Source organism: Carassius gibelio, chromosome A25 (genome assembly GCF_023724105.1).
Source record: "Carassius gibelio isolate Cgi1373 ecotype wild population from Czech Republic chromosome A25, carGib1.2-hapl.c, whole genome shotgun sequence".
Lineage (NCBI taxonomy): Eukaryota > Metazoa > Chordata > Actinopteri > Cypriniformes > Cyprinidae > Carassius > Carassius gibelio.
This window is the reverse complement of record NC_068395.1, coordinates 72280-94662: the sequence shown is the minus strand read 5'-3', so window position 1 is coordinate 94662 and position 22383 is coordinate 72280. Positions and strand designations below refer to the sequence as shown.

The 22383-nt window shown below is 36.0% G+C and overlaps 3 protein-coding genes across 3 annotated transcripts in view; 2 read left to right on the top strand and 1 right to left on the bottom strand.

Annotated features, from left to right (window-relative positions):
• LOC127947077 (A disintegrin and metalloproteinase with thrombospondin motifs 2) overlaps positions 1-22383 on the top strand; it is a 153379-nt gene that overhangs the window by 111531 nt on the left and 19465 nt on the right. The gene's annotated exons all lie outside the window — the stretch shown is intronic.
• Positions 4628-10231, bottom strand: LOC127947078 (DCC-interacting protein 13-beta). The gene is made up of 8 exons (XM_052544005.1): positions 10140-10231; positions 9210-9286; positions 8329-8370; positions 8172-8230; positions 6280-6451; positions 6011-6053; positions 5839-5895; positions 4628-5265 (listed from the first exon to the last, which is right to left on the bottom strand). Exons 5-8 carry the CDS (start codon positions 6369-6371, stop codon positions 5218-5220), a joined length of 240 nt encoding a protein of 79 aa, XP_052399965.1. The 5' UTR covers positions 6372-6451; positions 8172-8230; positions 8329-8370; positions 9210-9286; positions 10140-10231; the 3' UTR covers positions 4628-5217.
• Positions 12804-18816, top strand: LOC127947079 (overexpressed in colon carcinoma 1 protein homolog). Its single transcript, XM_052544006.1, has 4 exons — positions 12804-12933; positions 16869-16893; positions 18362-18397; positions 18504-18816. Exons 1-4 carry the CDS (start codon positions 12891-12893, stop codon positions 18616-18618), a joined length of 219 nt encoding a protein of 72 aa, XP_052399966.1. The 5' UTR covers positions 12804-12890; the 3' UTR covers positions 18619-18816.

Genomic DNA, 22383 nt, shown 5'->3' with positions numbered 1-22383 from the left:
TATGTATGTATGTATGTATGTATGTATGTATGTATGTATGTATGTATGTATGTATGTATGTATGTATGTATGTATGTATGTATGTATGTATGTATGTATGTATGTATGTATGTATGTATGTATGTATGTATGTATGTATGTATGTATGTATGTATGTATGTATGTATGTATGTATGTATGTATGTATGTATGTATGTATGTATGTATGTATGTATGTATGTATGTATGTATGTATGTATGTATGTATGTATGTATGTATGTATGTATGTATGTATGTATGTATGTATGTATGTATGTATGTATGTATGTATGTATGTATGTATGTATGTATGTATGTATGTATGTATGTATGTATGTATGTATGTATGTATGTATGTATGTATGTATGTATGTATGTATGTATGTATGTATGTATGTATGTATGTATGTATGTATGTATGTATGTATGTATGTATGTATGTATGTATGTATGTATGTATGTATGTATGTATGTATGTATGTATGTATGTATGTATGTATGTATGTATGTATGTATGTATGTATGTATGTATGTATGTATGTATGTATGTATGTATGTATGTATGTATGTATGTATGTATGTATGTATGTATGTATGTATGTATGTATGTATGTATGTATGTATGTATGTATGTATGTATGTATGTATGTATGTATGTATGTATGTATGTATGTATGTATGTATGTATGTATGTATGTATGTATGTATGTATGTATGTATGTATGTATGTATGTATGTATGTATGTATGTATGTATGTATGTATGTATGTATGTATGTATGTATGTATGTATGTATGTATGTATGTATGTATGTATGTATGTATGTATGTATGTATGTATGTATGTATGTATGTATGTATGTATGTATGTATGTATGTATGTATGTATGTATGTATGTATGTATGTATGTATGTATGTATGTATGTATGTATGTATGTATGTATGTATGTATGTATGTATGTATGTATGTATGTATGTATGTATGTATGTATGTATGTATGTATGTATGTATGTATGTATGTATGTATGTATGTATGTATGTATGTATGTATGTATGTATGTATGTATGTATGTATGTATGTATGTATGTATGTATGTATGTATGTATGTATGTATGTATGTATGTATGTATGTATGTATGTATGTATGTATGTATGTATGTATGTATGTATGTATGTATGTATGTATGTATGTATGTATGTATGTATGTATGTATGTATGTATGTATGTATGTATGTATGTATGTATGTATGTATGTATGTATGTATGTATGTATGTATGTATGTATGTATGTATGTATGTATGTATGTATGTATGTATGTATGTATGTATGTATGTATGTATGTATGTATGTATGTATGTATGTATGTATGTATGTATGTATGTATGTATGTATGTATGTATGTATGTATGTATGTATGTATGTATGTATGTATGTATGTATGTATGTATGTATGTATGTATGTATGTATGTATGTATGTATGTATGTATGTATGTATGTATGTATGTATGTATGTATGTATGTATGTATGTATGTATGTATGTATGTATGTATGTATGTATGTATGTATGTATGTATGTATGTATGTATGTATGTATGTATGTATGTATGTATGTATGTATGTATGTATGTATGTATGTATGTATGTATGTATGTATGTATGTATGTATGTATGTATGTATGTATGTATGTATGTATGTATGTATGTATGTATGTATGTATGTATGTATGTATGTATGTATGTATGTATGTATGTATGTATGTATGTATGTATGTATGTATGTATGTATGTATGTATGTATGTATGTATGTATGTATGTATGTATGTATGTATGTATGTATGTATGTATGTATGTATGTATGTATGTATGTATGTATGTATGTATGTATGTATGTATGTATGTATGTATGTATGTATGTATGTATGTATGTATGTATGTATGTATGTATGTATGTATGTATGTATGTATTTGGACCCCATGAAATTCTGCTTTTAGTTCCAGCCTTGCTTGTGCTATCAGTCATGCCTGCTTGTAGCTTTGCTACCTAGCTTGTAGCCATGCGGTTAGTCATCATTGTTTTTTTGAGTGCGGTTCCAGCGTGCTTCGGCCTGCCTGCTGCTACTATGCCACAATGAGAAGGAACACAACCTAGTCTCGTCAAACTTTTTCTTTCCTTTTCCGTTTGAGAGTTTCGTGTTCTGAGTTAAGTTTTGTAATGTCGAGTCTCTGATGCCTGACCTCGGATGCCCGTTCAACTTCGACCAGCGCACACGACTCTGCACTTTCAGCCAACGCCCAACAACCACGGGCTTCCCAAGACGTCACTTCAGCCAACTGAACTTCCAGCCAATCAGCGACACTGGGATACCCCTTTCAACGGGAGTCCCTTTCACAGCAAACGAAGGCAACGTATTCCCAGATATTTGTTGTGCTGGTGTATCTCATATAATTTTAACCCCATTGAGGAACTCAATGCGAGCGCTAATTACGTGACTGATGGTTGTTCATGTCTATGCAATTTAACGTATTGCTGTAAACTTGGAATTCCATATTTACATTCTCTTAAACTCATCTTTTCCTAACTTTTGACCTTCCTGCAACTTGTGTGAATGTGTGTGTGCGTGTGTTTATCTGTTAGATTAGTTTATATGTCTTAGATTTATCTAATAAAGCCTTATTCATATTGAAAAGAAGTATCTTGTGTTTTGTGCTTACAAGTTAATGTCTTAAGCTGCCGATCTTGTTACTGTGCTAATTGATAGTGTTTTCACTATAGTTTGGATATTAGTATCCAGCGCAGATTTGATGTTAAACGGCTCGTTCACTGAACCGCAGGCGCGTCTCCGTGAAAAGCCATGAAACAGTGATTCTGTTCAAATTCCCTTTAAAATCTTAAATGATTCCCTTTGAGCTAAATTGACCTGTTTCCGTTACATACATATAGATAGATAGATAGATATATACAGAGGTGGGTAGTAACGAGTTACATTTACTTGAGTAATTTTTCGGGGTAACTAATACTTTTCGGAGTATATTTAAAGATGGGTACTTTATACTCTTACTTGAGTAAATTTTTTGGGAAAAATCTGTACTTTTACTTCGTTACTGTGGCCGACGCCCCTCTCGTTACTTTATCTTAAAGCAATAAATGTTATAAATGCTTCAGTTTATTCCAAACACGCCGTCTACTTTTTCTCTGGACAATGAGCGATGCCCATTCGCGAATGATTCATTCTTTTGAGTCAATTCTGTTCAAAGGCTTGATCAAACCAATTGGCAAACGAGTGAATTGGTTCATGAATCAGTTTGAATGAGTCGTTCAGCTCCCTGCCTCACGAGCTGAGCGTCTGAAGCGGTTCACTCAGAGTTGTAACGTTTAATAACATCAGCAGCGCTGAAAACGGGGCTATGGAACTGCACTGAATTGAAAGCAAATCTACAAAGGCTATTATTTGCTTGCGATGGAGATCCTTATTAGATGAACACCGCGTGTGCTGTCTACTGTTTAACAGGTAATAACTTGGGCTACAATCGATTACAGTACACGATACCACTGCGCCATTAGTTTGTTGTACGTGTGTGGCCTATAACAGAGAGGAGTCAAGTTGAATGCAGCTTCCAAAAGACAAAAAAATAGCCGATTAAGATTTTATTAATTTTAATACAATCACACCGGTGCGAGTACGTTCAACAAGTCATATCAGCTGCTAAATTCAGATCTGTGATCGCTTGCTGGCGCTGAGCCAGAGACAGACGCGTTTTTACAGCGCTGCGCATTAACCAATCACACACGATTCTGTTGAGCTTTTGAATGCAATGGCCAATCAGAGGTGTTCCGATGAGTCATCGCTGAAATGCCGGTGCTTCCTTCACTCGCTCGCTGACTGAATACCTCTTTCTGGCGGATTCTCTCATCAGAAACAACACGAATCTATAATTAAGATTTTGATTTCACAGCGTTAACAGCAGTTTCAGTGATTTTAATGGGAGTTTCTGAGAGTGATTGAAATCTAGACATTCAGTGAAAATGATCTTTGATAATGTAAATGTTATTTGCTCTCTTTCTGAACAATGAAAGATTAGTAGCAAGATTTATATCACATTAACTTTCAATGTTAAATTCACATTTAATATAAAGTCAGTCATATTAAAAATATATTATGGCATGACACCTATATTTGTTACTTAAGTAAACAGACAGGGTTTTATAATAAATTACATAAATTGCAGTAAAGGCTGATGAAATATATACATTTATACACACACACATACATTACATACATTTTATCTATTTATCTAAATAAAAATAGGCTCCGTATATATGACCCAAAGTAACTAGTAACTAACTACTTGAGTAGATTTTTTATCCGATACTCTTTTACTCTTACTCAAGTAACTATTCAAGACTAGCACTTTTACTTTTACTTGAGTAAATATTTCTAGAATTACTTTTACTTTTACTTGAGTAAAGTTTTTGGGTACTCTACCCACCTCTGTATATATACGAATGTATAGTACATAAAATAATTCAATCATTAAACATCATCTAATAATATATATATATATATATATATATATATATATATATATATACTGTGTGTGTGTGTACTTATGTAAAATAAAAAAGCAGTACTTTTCTTTGCTAGTGATTTATTTACTTCCCCATTGTGTGGAGTTGAAACAGGCTCGTCTCACCGTGTGTGTCTGAATCATCATCATCTTCCTCCATCTTCCTCCTCACCAACGGGGTTTGTGCGTCTGACAGAAAACAAATGTCAAACTGGATTGGTCTTCCCGGGACGATCAGATCCTCAGGCTCGAGGGGTTTCTGAGGCTCTCTGGAGGACACACCGCCTGGTGTCACTCTATGGAGGAGAAAAACAGTGGATTTTAAACAGTGGCTCAGAAAGATCTATTAAAACTTTTGAATAAACTATAGTGTTCCTGTGGCTCAGTGGTAGAGCATTGCATTGGCAGCGCAAAAGGTCATGGGTTCAATTCCCTGGGAACACATACTGATAATATAAAAAATATATACATGTATAGCCTGAATGCACTGTAAGTTGCTTTGGATAAAAGCGTCAGCTAAATTCAGAAATGTATGCTGCCTCATATCAAATCAGAAATGCATGAATGTTTAATCATCATGAAATATTAGTACCGGTCGGTTTTAGGAGAACCCTCAGCTCGCTTCTCAAAGCTGGTGATGGGCGTCACAGCCTGCAGAGCCGTCTGATGCAACCTGAAGACACACACACACACTTCAACTGACAGATACATGGATTCACTCAGTGCTCACATTAGGTGTCTGATACATGCAAAAATAAATAAATAATACATAAAAAAGTAAACTATAATTTTTTAAAGTTACATTTGTTTTTGCCTCTAATTAAATAAATATATATATATATATATATATATATATATATATATATATATATATATGTGTGTGTGTGTGTGTGTGTGTGTGTGTGTGTGTGTGTGTGTGTGACAAAATAAATAGAGAATACCGTAATAATATTTATTGCATTAATTATTTTTTACATGCATTTAGCCTTAATTTATTTAAAAAGTTATTAATAATTCATTCTAAATTATTATTTGCATATTCATTTACCTTCCAGCTGTTAGGATGTTGCCAAGTTATTCCCTCAGAGCTCACATTATGTACTGGATTATTATATATTTATAACAAATATATATTTATATATATATTTGTAACATATATATAAATATATAAGTTACCATGGTGTAATTGCTATAATCTGGGTAGATAATTGACAGACAAATAAAACAGACAGACAGACAGACATACCTCAGGCTTGTCGGTTAGATAATTCTGTCTGGAAATGTTGTTGAGGGTGCAAATCCACTGTGGAGAAAAATTAAAGAAGTGCGCTGAAAGAATGTACAGCATAATGTAGTATAAATCAGTGTATAATCAAGAGTGTATTCTGCAAAGCATCCTTATATAAGAGTGTGAATACCTCTTCATATTCCTTCTTACTCTCAGCTTGAAGAATCAGAGAGCTGAAAACAGAGAGAGAAAGAGCAGGGACATGTCAGTGTGAACGTCAGGAGAACAGAGGAATAATGATCAGAACACAGCAGACACACATCAGGACCTCATTCATCTGGGTTTAATCATTCATTCATTTTGAGAAGCAATTCCTTTAATTCACAAAATGCAGCTTATTTAGGTCATTCTCACCATTATATATATATATATATATTTGTTTGACAGATTCAGTCATACGTTCTGCCGTTGGGTGAAGTGATCTGGAAGCAGTAGCGGCGCTCCTCACACTCGATGGTCATGACAGAACAGTTGTCCATATCCAGGACCATCCCGCAGCTGACACATCAGGTTCCCCCCGAGCGTGAAGAAGAACAAGCGGTCCCACACCGTCATCACCAGACCCGTCTTACTGCAGGACACAGAGAGTTCAATGTTAAACTCGAGACGTGATTCATCAGATATAAAGGGAGCCGTACTTCCTGATGTTGAGGTAACCGGCTTTCTGGATGAGAGTGCCACACACACACACACACACACACACACACGAGTCACTCACATCCAGTCAATATGCACACAAATAATACTAACATTGAAGCATAAAGTCATGAGAGGTCATGCATTAGTGATGTTGTGAGACAAGCTGCAAAGAAACACACTTGAACGTCTTATTGCTTTATTGCTTTTAAAAAGCAGCTGTAACAATGTGATATTAGGACGTAACTGAAGAATCCATATATATATATAACTATTATTCTAAAAGATACAAAGCAAATAAAATAGCATTTTAAAAAATAATAAAATTATATGAAATATAAATAAGATGATTATTTTATTTCTAAAAATTATATCTTTTTTTATTTGTCTGCTTACAATTTAATGACAAAAAACACACCAATGTTTAATAAATAACAATTAAAATTAATATAAATAGCAGTATTAATATAAAAAAACAAGCACAAAATATTGTAATTGAAAATGTATTGAGAGTAATATAAATAATATAATAATGTAATTGTTCTTAAATTTGTCTACTTGAAATATAATATGCTTTTCAAAAAAATATCAGATTTTTTTTAACTTTTATGTGTAAAGATTTGTATAAAGCAAATAAAATAAATATTTTTAAGTGAAATTTTAATAAGCAATATAAATAATATACTAATTGTTGTCATTAAAAATACGATCTTTTTTACATTTGTCTACTGAGAAGTTAATATGATGAATAACTAACTGAACTTTAAATATAAATATTAATCTTAAAAAACAAACAAGCAACAAACTGAAAGTTTTTCCTGAAAGTGTAGTGTAAAATAAATAATAAATAATATTGGTTTAAGATAAATAGTTTAATATCATTATTATTAAAACCAAATTATTTCAACTTTTTGAAGTATAATATGGTGTTTCAAAAATAACTGAATATTAAAATAAATACAAAAAACAATAATAATCATCATAAGTCAAATTAATAATAATCCAAAAACACAACAAATAAAATTATAGTTTTTGCTTTATTATTTTAAAAATAAAATAATTTTATCATTAGAAATACAATAATTTATTTTTACATTTGTTTACTTTAAATTAAACAAGATTAAAACATACTTATATTCGATAAATAACTGGATTAATATCCAGTTTATATTAATAATATTCATATTAAAATGTATATAAATAATACTATTAACAATATTACTAAATGCCAAGCAAATAGTATTTTTGAAATGATTATTTCAATATCATATTAAATATTTTTTTTTATTAAATTAAATTAAATTAAATTAAATCATGAAGTATTTTGTCACTGACCAGTATTTTGGAGAATATGAACTACTTCTTCATACAGCCCACCGCTAGACCACATGCATAAACTGAAGTGTGTTCCCGAGTGTGCATCCAGTATATTATTTGATATTCACAAAAGCGTTCAAATGTAGCTGCTCTGTGAAAGAGTGAAGCAGTGATTGCGTCTCTCACCACCTCAGCTTTTATCTGTCCACACACACACACACACACACACACACACACACACACACACACACACACACACACATTTAACAGCTCACTGCTGGATTCTGATTGATGGGTTTCACAGAACATGCCAGCAGACAAATCTGATCAATATTTACCTTTTAATTTTCTCTCTTCTTAGGTAAACGACTATATTTCACCATGGCAGCTTCACGCTCTGGAGAGACACAGAAAGAGGTGAAAGTGGTTTTCATTTAGCACAGAACTGTTTTTCTTTCATCCATTATTAATAAAGAGATATTCTTAACCTCATACCATCTCTGGCGATGCCGAATATCTCCTTCAGTGTGCTGATCTCTGAAAACAAACGTCACAGCACTTTAAAATATCTGATTACCTGACACTCAGGGATCTTACCTTTGACAATCATAAAAAATGCATACATTCACTGTATAAAAAGCCTTAAAATAATTTTTAAAAGAGCCTTAAAGGTACAGTAACACAAGCATTTAAACAGAGATTGTGATTAAGAGTGATTTGAGGAATATAAAAATAACAATTAATTTTTCTATAAATATGAATATTAATCGAAAGGATAACAAAAAAACTGATTATTTTAATAAGTGATATAAATGTAAAAACTTTTTATTATTAAAAAAGCAATTTGATCTGTCTACTTAGAATGTAATCAATGTTCAAGAAATTTAATTATGTAAATTAATTATATAATAGACAAAATATATTTATTATAATATAAATAAATATTATATATTTTATTATTATTAAAAAGTAATTTTTAACTGTCTGCTTGAAATGTAATATGATGTTAATTTTAACAAAGATAAATATAAATCTATATACACAAGTTAATTAAATAGTTTATTATTATTATTATTATTTACACTTTTAAAAATCCATTAAAAAAAATTTACTAAATATTTATGTAAACATTCTAAAAAAAAGAATAAAACTAAAATTGAATGTAAGAATCTTGAAGGAACAGTAACAAACATTTAACCATCAGAGAGAATTACAAAAAAAAAACTAACATTCTATAAATTCTATAAATGAATGAATAATAAAACAAAATGAAAGCAGATGACTGATAATTTGTGCACAACAAACTGAACATTTATTTAAAAATACAGACAACTTTACTGATGAAGTCAATGTGGAAATGTGTGTTGTGTGTGTACCTGTGCTGGAGCAGCTGGTCTGTGTAGTTAGTGAGTGTGCCTGCATCCTCTTCAGACACACTGAGCAAGGACCGCGTCTGCAAACACAAACGCCAATGAGCACAAGACGCACACAATTCTCCATACACACAGTGTCAGATGTGCTAAATGAACCCAACAAGCATTCGTGCAGAGTGAAGCATGCTGGGTGTGTTCTGTCAGCGATCAGGACAGACTTCTGGGTGTGTTTCCAATGCAAACAAAGTCAACGGCCAGGTGTGCATTGCATTATAGGGTATAACTGCATATAAAGTAAATCATTAAGCTATGAAATAACATGCAAATTACTAGGCCTAATTATGACTTTTGCATAGCCAGTAATAATCAAAACCTGTTGCAAGACAATGCAATGCATGAAACAATGTTTTTTTTGTGTTTCACTTGATGCCTCAGACCTGTCAGTTGCAGAGTAGAAACTGAACAGCATTTGTTGTTGTTTCTGACCTGACGTTGATGTGATATTAATATCTGATTCATCTGGTCTAATGTATCAGTATCGGACGGATTGGACCACCTAAACAACACCTCATAAAGGCCCCTTCATTCACAACTCCACTACTAGCAACACATTTACAACCTTAAAGCGTAGTAGCATCAGATACACGTATGTTTGACGCGCGTCTCTCATATTTATAAACATATGATCAACAAATGTACAGGATGCGTCTCTTCTATGGCGCTTATCTGAGATTTAAAAAAAAACTATTAAAATGAATCATACATGTAACATAAAACGATGTTTTATTTAGATAAGCTGGCACATAACGTTACGTTCTGTGACGCGTGTCGCGACGACCGCGTCATCAGTTTTGCAACGCTAAGCGCACAAAACCAAACATTTATTAGTACTAAAGCATTGAAACAAAAGTCCGGTAAAATTATTTTTTTTACCTGCGGACTGTCTTGCAAAGCCTCCTCGAGTAATAATTTGTGGTGTACGGCCGGCATCTTTCGCGTCGGGGACGGCAGGAACGGAATACAAGGATGAGGACTACATTTCCCAGCATGCAGCTGCTCAGAGACAATCCGGAACTGCTTTTGTTGCATGCTGGGAAATGAAGTCCTATTTAGTTAGAATGTAACCTGCTGCAAAATACACATAAATAAAGCACCATAATTGATCCTTTAAAAAGCAGTTTGTCGTCAAAAAGGATGCGGAACTCAAATCATATATAATATCTCATAAGGACAGATAAAGTGTTGTTTTGTCTTTGGTGTTGTAAAGTTTGCTAACTTCTATCCAACAATACCCTCTGCTGGACTACACTGGCAAATTGTTACCATTCAAAGTTTGCATGTTCATTCGTTGGTTAGTCTTATATAATAATTTGTATGTGTATATATATAAGTATATATATATATATATATATATATGTGTGTGTGTGTGTGTGTGTGTGTGTGTGTGTGTGTGTGTGTGTGGATCCATCTCTGCATCATGTGACACAGGGCATAAGGAAGTTCTGGAGACTCGAGTGGCCCCTGAGCAGCTCCTGAGAGTCTCCTGCTGCTGTCATAACAAATATCTCTTTGTTAACGCCTCAAGGTTGATCACTCGTGATCCCAGACAGTCAATGAAACTAAGAAACCAACATCTGTGCATCCTTCATTTGTCATCAGCCCAAACAATATCTAACTTGATCTATTAAAAACGGAAACAGACAGAGAGACAGGCAGATATACAGACACACAAGAGTCCTTGTGTTAATGTCGGTGAGTGTCTGTATTAAGTTTCTCTCCAGGGCTGAGCGGTTTTATGGATAAAACAGAGATATATTTTAGCAGAGACTGACTGATGTTTATTACCCAGAAAATAAAGTGCACTTGTGTGTGGGGACGGTTGTTTTTGCCATGACACTTGATTACTGAACTGCTTTTGGCATGTCATATTTTCAGGATTTCTGTGGTATTCAGGTCAGATTTTATGAGCCGGGCACATAGTATAAATATTGATGTATTTATTTATTTATTGTGCTTGCATTATTTTAAAATAAAGAAATCATTTGAGAACATAGTTAGAATTGTCACCTTATGAAACTTCCTATCACAAAAAAGTGATTTTGTACATCATATATTGTTTCGATGACAATATAACATGGTATATGTGTCATAGACTTATGTAAAGGAAAAATACTTAGGCATCTTAGATAAACCTTATTATTTTTTTCAAATCCATTTTTTTTTATATTAGAATCCATTTTATTAACAAATGTTTCATTATTTCTTGCTTGCTTTTTGCTGTTTTTAATTTGTCCTATTTTACTTATTTTGTTAAATATTTTCATATTCTGACCTGTGAAGATTTATTCAATTATGAATTTAAATTATATTAAATATAATGTATCTCTTGATTCACTGAATGTCATTTATTTTTGTTTTTATTAATTTTAATATTTTCAAAATGTATTGCTTGGTTACTGTTTTTTTATTTGTTCAGTTTTATTTATTTTACAATAATTTCACATTCTGACCTGCAAAGATATCTATTTAATTGTCAATAATTACTTCAATTAAAAAATTATAAATATAATTCTAAATATTATTAGGCTTTTTGGTTCATTGCAATACATTTTTATTAAGTGTGTTTTTATTTATTATGTTGTATCCATCTTAATCATATATATATCTTTTTTAAAGTAAATATTTTGTGTTTTATTTGCTGGTTTTATTTGTCCAATTTTTTTATGTGTTTAAAATTCTGACGTGAACATATTTATTCTATTGTTTATAATGTTTTAATGAATTACAAATGTCAATTATTTCTATTAACTATAATTACACATCTGTCATTGTAAATTGTTATTCATTTTATTGTACATGAATTAGTATTTTATTATTATTTAACTGCTTGCTTTTTACTATTTTTATTAGTACTATTTTATATCGCTATAACATATTATAATATAATATTCTGATCTGTGAAGACTTTGAATTTTTAATATTAATGTAAATTATAAATGTAAATTATTTGTTTAAAATATATTACATTCCTGACCTATGAATATATTTATTGAATTGTTTATCTTTTAAATAAATTATTAATTTCAATAGTACATTTATTTGCAATTTGTACATTATACATGTAAATTATTTATATTATTTACTTACTGATTTTTTTAATGTATTTATTAGTCCTGTTTTATTTAGTTAAAATATTCTAATACTCTGATTTTATAATTCTTTGTACGTTGATTATACCTGTAAATTCTATAAATATGTATTAAAAATATATTTGTTTTAAAAAAAAATTATAATGAATAAATTGTAAATGTAGCTATATTAATTTGTAAACTAAACATTATAAATGAAAATGATTTGCATTAAATATATTGTTAATGTCTTGCTTTGACTGTTTTTATTTACCATGTAAAGTTTCCTGTAAAGTTAATTTCCATGTAAACCGGAGGCTGGCCCCACCCCCCCTTCTCCCCCCTCTGTTTCCACGGTAACCCTGCCTGGGTGGAGGAGAGGAGCGAATCATGCGAGGCTCGAGCATCTCTCTCTCTCTCTCTCTCTCTCTCTCTCTCTCTCTCTCTGCAGACTGACCGAGGCTGTGTTGGAAGGAGCTCGTGCATCACATCAGTCCTGTCCTTTACTCATTCGTCCTTCTCCAAGGCAGGCACGGAGAGCTGCGTTCATGCCAAAATGGGATGTGGAAATTCCTCCGCCACCAGCACGACAGCAGGAGGTGAGTGTTTCACCCACTTACTGCTTTTGATCAAAGGACGTGTCCTGCTCTCCGAGGTTTGACGGAGCGCTCTGTTTGTCCTCAAACACTTGATTAAGTGCGTGTAGGAGCTTGACAGAGTCTCGTTTCCTCGGTTTATCAGCAGAAGCTCCCCTCCGGACGAATGTAGAGGTATGTGGTGTTACTCAGACAGAGGTGAAGGATCTGATGCTTAATAAACCAGTCATGGGGATTTCGTCCCTCACGTATAATGTATTCAGGTCAGATCTGTTCTTATGGAGTGAAGCGCACTGGAAAGAAAAAGGAGACAAACCATAATAAATGAGATCGCTTGAGCATCAATGTTTCTCCCAGGCGACTGAGAGGCACTTCTGCTTCTTAAGAGAAGAAGAAAATCATACATTATGTTCACTAAATGTTAAGGAAAGGGTGCTGGGATGCGACCAAGACACCAAAGTCTGAATCAGAAGTCAGAGATCTCAAATGTGAACTCAAATATTTCTCTGAGCTTCATGTTACAGCTTTGTAGTACTTAAAAATAATAATAATAAAGGTTCTTTTTTTTGGCATCAATTGTTCCATAAAGAACGTTTAACATCCTCGGAATGTTTCCATTTGATAAAAGGTACTTTACAGTGGAAAATGGATCTTTAGATTATTAAAATGTTGTTAAAAATTAATAAAATAACATTGTTCTTTTAAGAACTGTTCGCTGATTGTGGTTCTTTGCTGTAAAAACCCCTGCTTTGGAATATGTCACTTGATTCATTTTTGAACGTTTTTATTCCTCCATTTCAGGAGAAACAAAGTTCATGCTTAACTGAAACATATACCTGAGAACACTATTGTGTGTGCTGACTGCTGAGCTACGAAAAAGCAATATTTAAACAATAAATGTTACCTTCACAAGCCTGGACATTGAAAATGGGATGTGAGAACAGCTGGAGATGACTCAACCGTCACCTCCGAAGAAGCCTGCGAATTAATTTTAAAAGTGCATTTGATGATATAATGCTTCACGGGTTATCTCATTGAAATGCAGACTGGATACAAGAAAAGAGGCAAACAAAATCAACTTTGGTTAAAAACAGAATTAGCCTTGAGGGTCCGGAGAGAGAACGGTGAATGATTGGCAAGCGAGGCATCAAAGTGACGACATCCATCACTAAACTCCTAAACAGAGAGAGCGGAGCCTCAAAACTGAATTTATTGCTCAGACGATGTTCTTTTAGAGCTCAGGAGATTTGCTGAAATAGAAAGAGAAATAGAAATAGTCTTAACAGAGCACTTAGATGAATTCCTGGGTCTCGCCCACTAGACCACCTTCCCAGACCTCATTCCTGCGCACCAGCCTGGAAAACACGAGCACAGTTGTCCGGGGAGGGTCCTCGAGGGAGCTTCACTGCTTCTGTGGAGTGGGTGATGAGCTCCTGCAGATCTGCCTTCACGTATGAAGACTCAAGCCCCACTCCCAATCCAGACAGACCACCCCACTGTGAGGAGAGACGGAGCCTGAGCCCACCGCAGACGGAGAGAGCACCTCAGACATCGCTGGGAAGAGCGAACCTGAGACCATCAGCGAGCCAGAGAAGACACCGTCCCAACTGGTGCGCGTGCCGACTGTCCCATCCATCACAGAGGGAATTCCCATGGAATTCGATGGTGCAAGGATGCCACTGAGAGTGAGAGCATGTGTGTTGGACTTGGAGATTATTTTTCAGTTTGGAGAATTAGAGACTTTGCTTTCCTCTAAGCCTGCCTGAATCTGTCCATCTGTCTGACTCTCTGGTCTGACTAAAACTGACTTTTTGTTTTTGATCGAATTTTGTGCATTATTTTTGTGAATATCTTTAGTCTCCTCGGGCCTCAGCCATTCCATCCAGTCTTCTTAATCTGCAGTCAGTTCCTTTGTTTCACCTCCTCTCAGTGGTGGGGCTCCATCTTGGGCCACCTCGTCCCCCCACCCAGACTCCTGCACCTGGACTCCTCCCACCCTCGATTACAGTGGACCATTGGCCATTCAGCCTCGCCGGGCTCCCTCCGTCAGTCGGCTCCACCTGGATCGGACTTTGCCACACCCCCACTACTAACCCCCCACTACCACCCCTTTGGCTATGGTCTGCTCCACCCTTCTTTAGGCTCCGCCTCCTTCCTTGGTCGCTCCTGCTCACCCTCTGGCCTCAGGATCACCAGCTACATCTCAGACCATAATCGGCATACAGCTTCATCGTGGCCGCCTGGATCCTGGGCATCACTCCACCTCCTCGGCTCTCTGTCTGTGCATAGGGCTCCACCTCCATCGCTGTCGTCGGCTTCAGTCGTCCCCATGGTGACGTCTTGGCTCCTCCCTCCTTTTGATGCTGCCATGGAGAACCATTCAGGTTGTGGCCCGTGCACCTGCCATCAAGCCCCTGCTCAAAGCCTCTCCCTGGCTTACACCCCACCATCATCACCTCGCTGGACTTTGTTGTTCGTCGTCCTCCTCCATCCCAGACAGCAAATAGTGTTTGCCCAGATCTGCCCCCCTTCTGACCCATGCTGGGCCAGATTTGGGCCGGATCTGGGCCGAAACTGCTTGCTGTCTGGGATCCCTCTTCCTGTGTGTGCCATCCCTGTGCCACCTCCTCATCCTTTACGTTCCTCTTAACATAAAACATAGAAACAGTCCCAAATGAGTGTTGCTCTCGGATGAATGTGATGAGAAATGTTTGAGTTCATATTTTGGCATCACTGCAAAAAAACACTTTTGGGATGATCTTTTTTTTTAAAGATTGTGTACCTTCCAAGACGAAAGATTGCCTGGATATGTTTCTTGACCCGGTAAAACTGACCTCTGTATCTTGAGGACAAGAAAACCCTCTTCAGTGAAAAGGTTTTGAGCATTAGTCTAACACAGATGGACGTTCTGTATATTGACTGAATCCTTCAAAACAAAGAGTCTAAACTCACTTAGGTCAAACTCATCCGTCGATTCTGTCAAGCAACGGCTCTATTCAAGATTCACTTCAGGTTTATTTGTATAGTGCTTTTCGCGATACAAATCGTTGCAAAGCAGCTTTACAGGAAATTACGTTTCTACAATATATTTAGTAGTAGCTTTTCAGTGGTGACTAAGTCAAATTAATTGCACATAGCAGAAATGTACGGTAAAATTCAGTTAATGAATAGGGACTGAAACTTGAATAAAGACTGTGTTTGAGAGAAAAGAGAGATCTCATTGAGAATAACCGCTGTGGTTTCTGTCTTCTAAGGGTGAATTAAGAGTCACTGCACAAATGAATGTTTGTAATCAAAGAATTGAACCGCAGACTGAATACTACTGAAATCAACACAGGCATAGAAAGAATCGAATTTGATTCACTAATCTGAAGAGACAAACTTTTTGCACTACTTAACACAAGGTTTCTTGTAAATTTGTTATTTTTAATTCTTAATTATTACAGTTTTATTAAACTAAAAAGAAAACTAGATGTTACATTTTTAAATATATAAAAAAATTGTATATATATATGTATTGATATGGATACATGTTTCTATCTAATAAATATTGTGTTATTAAAATATTTTTCTATTTATTGTGTGTGTATACAAATGGGCTCCTGGGATATATATATATATATATATATATATATATATATATATATATATATATATATATATATATATATACAATTTATATAAAAATATATTAAAAATTATATAAATTTTATGTAATAAATGGCTGATAATCAATGTAGCACTATGGGGTTTTTTTTGTTTTGTTTTTTTTTATTTATTAAAACATATTACCAAGTAAAATGGGTGGCAAATGAATAGTATTAAATGTTGATTTTACACTTAAATCCTTTAAAATATATATATATATATATATATATATATATATATATATATATATATATATATATTTAATTCTATTTTCTTTACGCTTTTTACAGGTCCAGCAGAAGCTGCCAAGGATGTGTGAGTAATTTAATTTATGACATATCCAAACATACCATATTCAGAATGAATGTGATGACTGTTAACGTCCCCCACTGACCCGAGAGAAATTAATAACAGCATTGAGCACCAAATTGGTACATAACTGCTCACCACAGTGTAAATCCACCAAAATACACACACAGACTGAATCCTGGGGGGGTTCAATCAGCCTGTTCCAGCTAACCATTCAGCAGCTTTTGTGGCGCACATGGGCCCCTGAGGGTCCAAACACATGCTAACCAATCAGCAATCGTTACCCATCCCCCCGCAATGCCTGACACCTCACAGTTTACTGTCAAAGACACCAGACGGCATCCGTCCCATCGGTGGAAAAACGCCCGAGTGTGTTTAGACAGCAGATTTCTGTTATGACATCAGCATGTGACTCCTGTTTGACACGGTTTTAACATTTAACATCTATAAAAAGATACAGAGGAGTAGAATAAATGCTCGCCGTCTGAAATATTTAACAGTTTTCCACTCTCGGATCAAGTTGTGATAAACATTTAGCTCAAGAGTGCATTCCGAAAATTAATATCCCATTCCAAATCTCCACTGCAAAATTGGAAATGGAATGAAAATGAAAAACAGCTCGATCAACTGAACTGTTGTTTTAATTGTTCAGCAACAAAACATTGGCAATTTTAAGGAAGATGTGTTTTCAGTTGACAAAAATATGAATATGAAAATTAAATATGAAATGTATTCGTATATTTTAGCTTTTAATATATAAAATAAATAATTATATAATTTGCTATAAAAAATAGTATTATATAATTTTTAATTTTAATAAATAATAATAATACTAGTAATATATATATATATATATATATATATATATATATTGCTCCAGAGGCGTGCGACCTCTGACATAAATAGCACTTGTAAGTAGCTTTGGATGAAAAGCATCAGCTAAATGAATAATGTAATGTAATAAACACATTTTTTATATAAATTACAAAATAATTTTAGCTTTTAGAGTGAATTCCTAGTTAAAATCTCATTCAAAGTCTAAACTGCTAAATCAGAAATGCAATTTTTCTTTATGCAAATGAAAAATGAATTAGTGATGGATATAAATAATGCATGATCAGTTAGTTATACTGTTGTTTTTATTTTTAAGCTAACAAAATATTAGTCATTTTAAGGAAATATGCATTGTGGACATAAGCATTACATGTAAACATTAAATATGAACTGAAACAGACTGTACTTCTATCCTATGAAATAAAATATAGACTAGGGTTCATCAACACAACACGCTCTTTCTGAAATTAAAATGTGGTATGAAGTGTTTTGATGCCAGTCAGTCTTGTGTAACAGATTATTTTAGCAAAGAGGACACTGATGGAGTACAGTACAAAAAAGTAGAGGAGCGAGCTTGAATTGCTGTAAGACAGAAGTGTCAGCCACAGAGACTGTCTTCATCTTTTTTCTCTTGATGCAGGACAGAAGAACCATCACCAGATGATGAGAAGCGAAGGTTAGACGTTCTACTGCAATCATGCCAATCCATGCAAGGCCTCTGCTAAACATCATGAGACTGAATCGGGACAATAATAATGAATGTGTAACTGTGTGTTCTGCAGGAACTATGGAGGAGTGTATGTGGGTCTTCCTGCTGATCTGACCACAGTAGCTGCCAGCCAATCAAAGTCCACACGTAAAGGTGAGGAGCGCATTCACAGAACAACACAGGTTTGAAACAGTTAAAAGCAAAAAAACAGTAACAACAGTATATTTTGCTCTTTTTTTATAGATCAAATAACAGCCACAAGTTTCTTATAAAAAAAAAAGCAAAGTTGCTTGTTTTCCAGCTGTTTTATATTCACAGAAATCAATAGATTGAAATTACCCACAATTCATTTTGTGATTCCAGAAGTTTATTCGTTCTTCAATTAATACACATTTCTATATACACATTTAAAAAAAAGATATTATATATTATATTTCAGTTTACAAATTGTACATTCTTATGTGTAACTTAATTTGTGTTCTATTATATATATATATATATAAATCAGTCAATATGTTAAATATATTAATATATTTTTTGAAATGTAACCTACACAGCGTGTGTTCTTTGATAGATATATATATAACATTTTAATATAACTTAAGCTTGTTCTTCAACAAAAGATTTTTATTACAAGTGTACATAATATATACACACAGTATATATATATATATATATATTTTTTTTTTTTTTATACAATTTTATGTTATTATATGTGTTGTACATTCTAATTATACATATTTTATATAATTTTTTTATTGAAATAATTTCTCTAATAATAAATAGTCCCCTCTGTCATGATTCTGCCCTCGTGTCCTTGGTTTTTCCTAGTCTTGAGGCAGGATCATGACAGACCCGTGTTTTGTGTACAAGCGCATGGCCTTGTCTTTGGGCCATGTGCTTGTGTTGTCTCGTTCCCTTGCCCCGCCCCCCTTGTTAACCTAGTCGTGTCTTGATTGTCCCATCTGTGCCACCTGTCGTGTCTTGATTGTTCCCCCTATTTAGATCTCCTAGTGTGCTCTGTCTTGCGTCGGTTCATTGTGATTTGAGTGTTCCTCACCTGTGATTGAGATTGTATCCTGTATAGCCGTGAGTGTTATTTGTAGTTAGTGTTCTCCTGTCTTGAGTCTTTGTTTGCCTTGTTTATTGAGTTTTGTAGAATTATTTAGTGTCTACCCTAGCCCTTGTTTTCCCCCTCGTGGGTTTTTGTTTTCCCCTTTTTGTATTTAATAAACTCTTTGTTTTGTACTTCCTGTCTGCACTTGAGTTCCTCCCTTGCCTAACCCTGACAGAATGAACCGACCAAAAGGGAACTCAGCAGACAGGAGGCAATACTGGATGTTGTCAGCCAGCAAGCGAGATTGTTTTGAGGGCTCTCGCCTTGTGGTGTTCCGGGGGACCAGGGGAGGTCGTTCCGGAGCGAGCGGGCGAGAGGAGGAGCCCCAGAGGTCCCCACCTACCCAGCTGCCAATGGTTCCAGAGGGTCGTATCCTGGCCGTGGCCACTCTGGGGGATCAGGCACATCCCTCACCGAGTCCTGAGGTGCCTCCCACACCCGTCGGTCTCCCCGGGAAGCGAGGGAGACGGTTATCGTGGGAGTCTGCCTCGGAATCGTCGGAGTCAGCCCTGCCAGAGACCGAACTCCCCCAACCCGCCTCTGACCCAGCTGTGGTCTCTGCACCGCGCCCAAGGAGGAAGAGGAGGAAGAGGGGGCCTGCCGGTCCTGTGACCCCGTTTCCTCCCGTGCCAGCAGCGGAGAGCGCTGGCGTGCCCGTGCCAGCAGCGGAGAGCACTGGCGTGCCCGTACCAGCAGCGGTGGGCGTGCCCGTGCCATCAGCGGAGAGCGCTGGCGTGCCCGTGCCAGCAGCGGTGAGCGCTGGCGTGCCCGACCCAGCAGCGGTGAGCTTGCCCGAGCCAGCAGCGGAGAGCGCTAGCGTGCCCGAGCCGGCAAAGAAGAGGGCTGTATGCAAGTCGGCAGTCGTGAGAGCGGAGGAGAGAGCCGCGGCCGACTCTGCAGCAAAGACTCTTGTACAGTCGGTCTCATCTCATAAGGAGATGCCAATTGTCCTAGCTGCTAAAGCATTTTCTGATTATTTGTCCCGTCTTGTCCAAATTTTAGAAATCCCCGTCAGTCCTGTCTTGTCCCCTGACCCTGTCCCCAGAAGTCCCAAATGTCCAGCCGTTGTCTCCCCGTGTCCTGTTGATGTGGCCCCGTGTCCTGTTGATGTAGCCCCGTGTCCTGTTGATGTAGCCCCGTGTCCCGTGAATGTTGCCCCGTGTCCTGTTGTCTCCCCGTGTCCAGCTGTCGTCTCCCCGCGTCCCGTAAGTGTTGTCCCGTGTCTGCTCCTGTCATGTCCTCTGTCAGTTGTCCCGAGACCCCTCCCCACCCCTCACCACCCAGACCTGCCCGTACCCCCCGTCGTCAGCCTTCGTCCTGTCCTCCTAAGATCCCTAACCCTCCCACCCACCCTGGTCTGTCCCCCATGAACTTTGTGGTCCCGCCCCCTCCCCTTCCCTGTTTGTTTTTTTTGATTCGTCACCCCAACCCTGCCGTTGTGTATTCATGTTTGCCCTTGTTGTTGTTCGTCATGTCTTGTTGGTTTGTGTCTGTGTCCCAGTCTGTCATGTCAGTCGTGTCCCGTGTTTGATCCCTTGAGGAGCGTCTGGAAGCCGCTCCTTAAGGGAGGGGTTCTGTCATGATTCTGCCCTCGTGTCCTTGGTTTTTCCTAGTCTTGAGGCAGGATCATGACAGACCCGTGTTTTGTGTACAAGCGCATGGCCTTGTCTTTGGGCCATGTGCTTGTGTTGTCTCGTTCCCTTGCCCCGCCCCCCTTGTTAACCTAGTCGTGTCTTGATTGTCCCATCTGTGCCACCTGTCGTGTCTTGATTGTTCCCCCTATTTAGATCTCCTAGTGTGCTCTGTCTTGCGTCGGTTCATTGTGATTTGAGTGTTCCTCACCTGTGATTGAGATTGTATCCTGTATAGCCGTGAGTGTTATTTGTAGTTAGTGTTCTCCTGTCTTGAGTCTTTGTTTGCCTTGTTTATTGAGTTTTGTAGAATTATTTAGTGTCTACCCTAGCCCTTGTTTTCCCCCTCGTGGGTTTTTGTTTTCCCCTTTTTGTATTTAATAAACTCTTTGTTTTGTACTTCCTGTCTGCACTTGAGTTCCTCCCTTGCCTAACCCTGACACCCTCACTAATTGACTACTTGAGTTGGATTAACCAGCTACACAACCATCGTGACCCATAATAAAAAAAATGCAGTACCACATGAAAAGAGTCCATGCTTTATATTTCCAGACTTCTGAAGCCTTTGTTTGATGAAGAGAGAGCAATTCAAATAGTAATGTCACACAACAGACATTTGTTTCTCTATAATGTGTCTGGCATTGTGCAGCCGTATACATTAACAGACAACATGATATACATACGAATGTATCTAAATTACCTTTAAGGTTATAATGAATGTTGTTTTTTTTTAAAGCATGATGAAAGACCTCATGACAACACAGTCATGATGAAAGGCTATAATGGCTGGACTGATTACCCATAATAACCCTGTGTATGAGGAAGCAGTGTGTGTGAGAGGAACAGACTGCGGTATTACATTTAGATTACACAGCACAACATTACCGCACGGCTCCAGAGAGACTATGAACTGGATCACACGTCTTATTACATTACTGCTAAAAACCAAGCTTAATTTGTATCTGGAGAACAGACTCGCGACGTGTCTGTAAACTCAAGTCAGAGCGATTCAGTATTATTATCTTAACAACAGCAAATATGGCATACTGTTCCATTACCACAGACTAACATGCAACCCATCTCTCAGTATGCAAACAACATGTGCACATTACTTAAAGAATGTCTTCAAATGCACAATTTTGGGCATAGTTTGAATGTAATGATAAACACTATAAGAATTAGTTCACCCAAACATGCAAATTTGC

Excerpts from the sequence above, each read along its gene's own strand:
- LOC127947078 (XM_052544005.1), bottom strand. The coding sequence starts at position 6,371 with ATGGTCCTGGATATGGACAACTGTTCTGTCATGACCATCGAGTGTGAG. Across the intron at positions 5,896-6,010 it reads GTAAGAAGGAATATGAAGAG|TGGATTTGCACCCTCAACAA; the intron begins GTATTCACACTC and ends TTTTCTCCACAG. Across the intron at positions 5,266-5,838 it reads ATCTAACCGACAAGCCTGAG|GTTGCATCAGACGGCTCTGC; the intron begins GTATGTCTGTCT and ends GTGTGTCTTCAG.
- LOC127947079 (XM_052544006.1), top strand. The coding sequence starts at position 12,891 with ATGGGATGTGGAAATTCCTCCGCCACCAGCACGACAGCAGGAG. Across the intron at positions 16,894-18,361 it reads GCAGAAGCTGCCAAGGATGT|GACAGAAGAACCATCACCAG; the intron begins GTGAGTAATTTA and ends CTCTTGATGCAG. Across the intron at positions 18,398-18,503 it reads CCAGATGATGAGAAGCGAAG|GAACTATGGAGGAGTGTATG; the intron begins GTTAGACGTTCT and ends TGTGTTCTGCAG.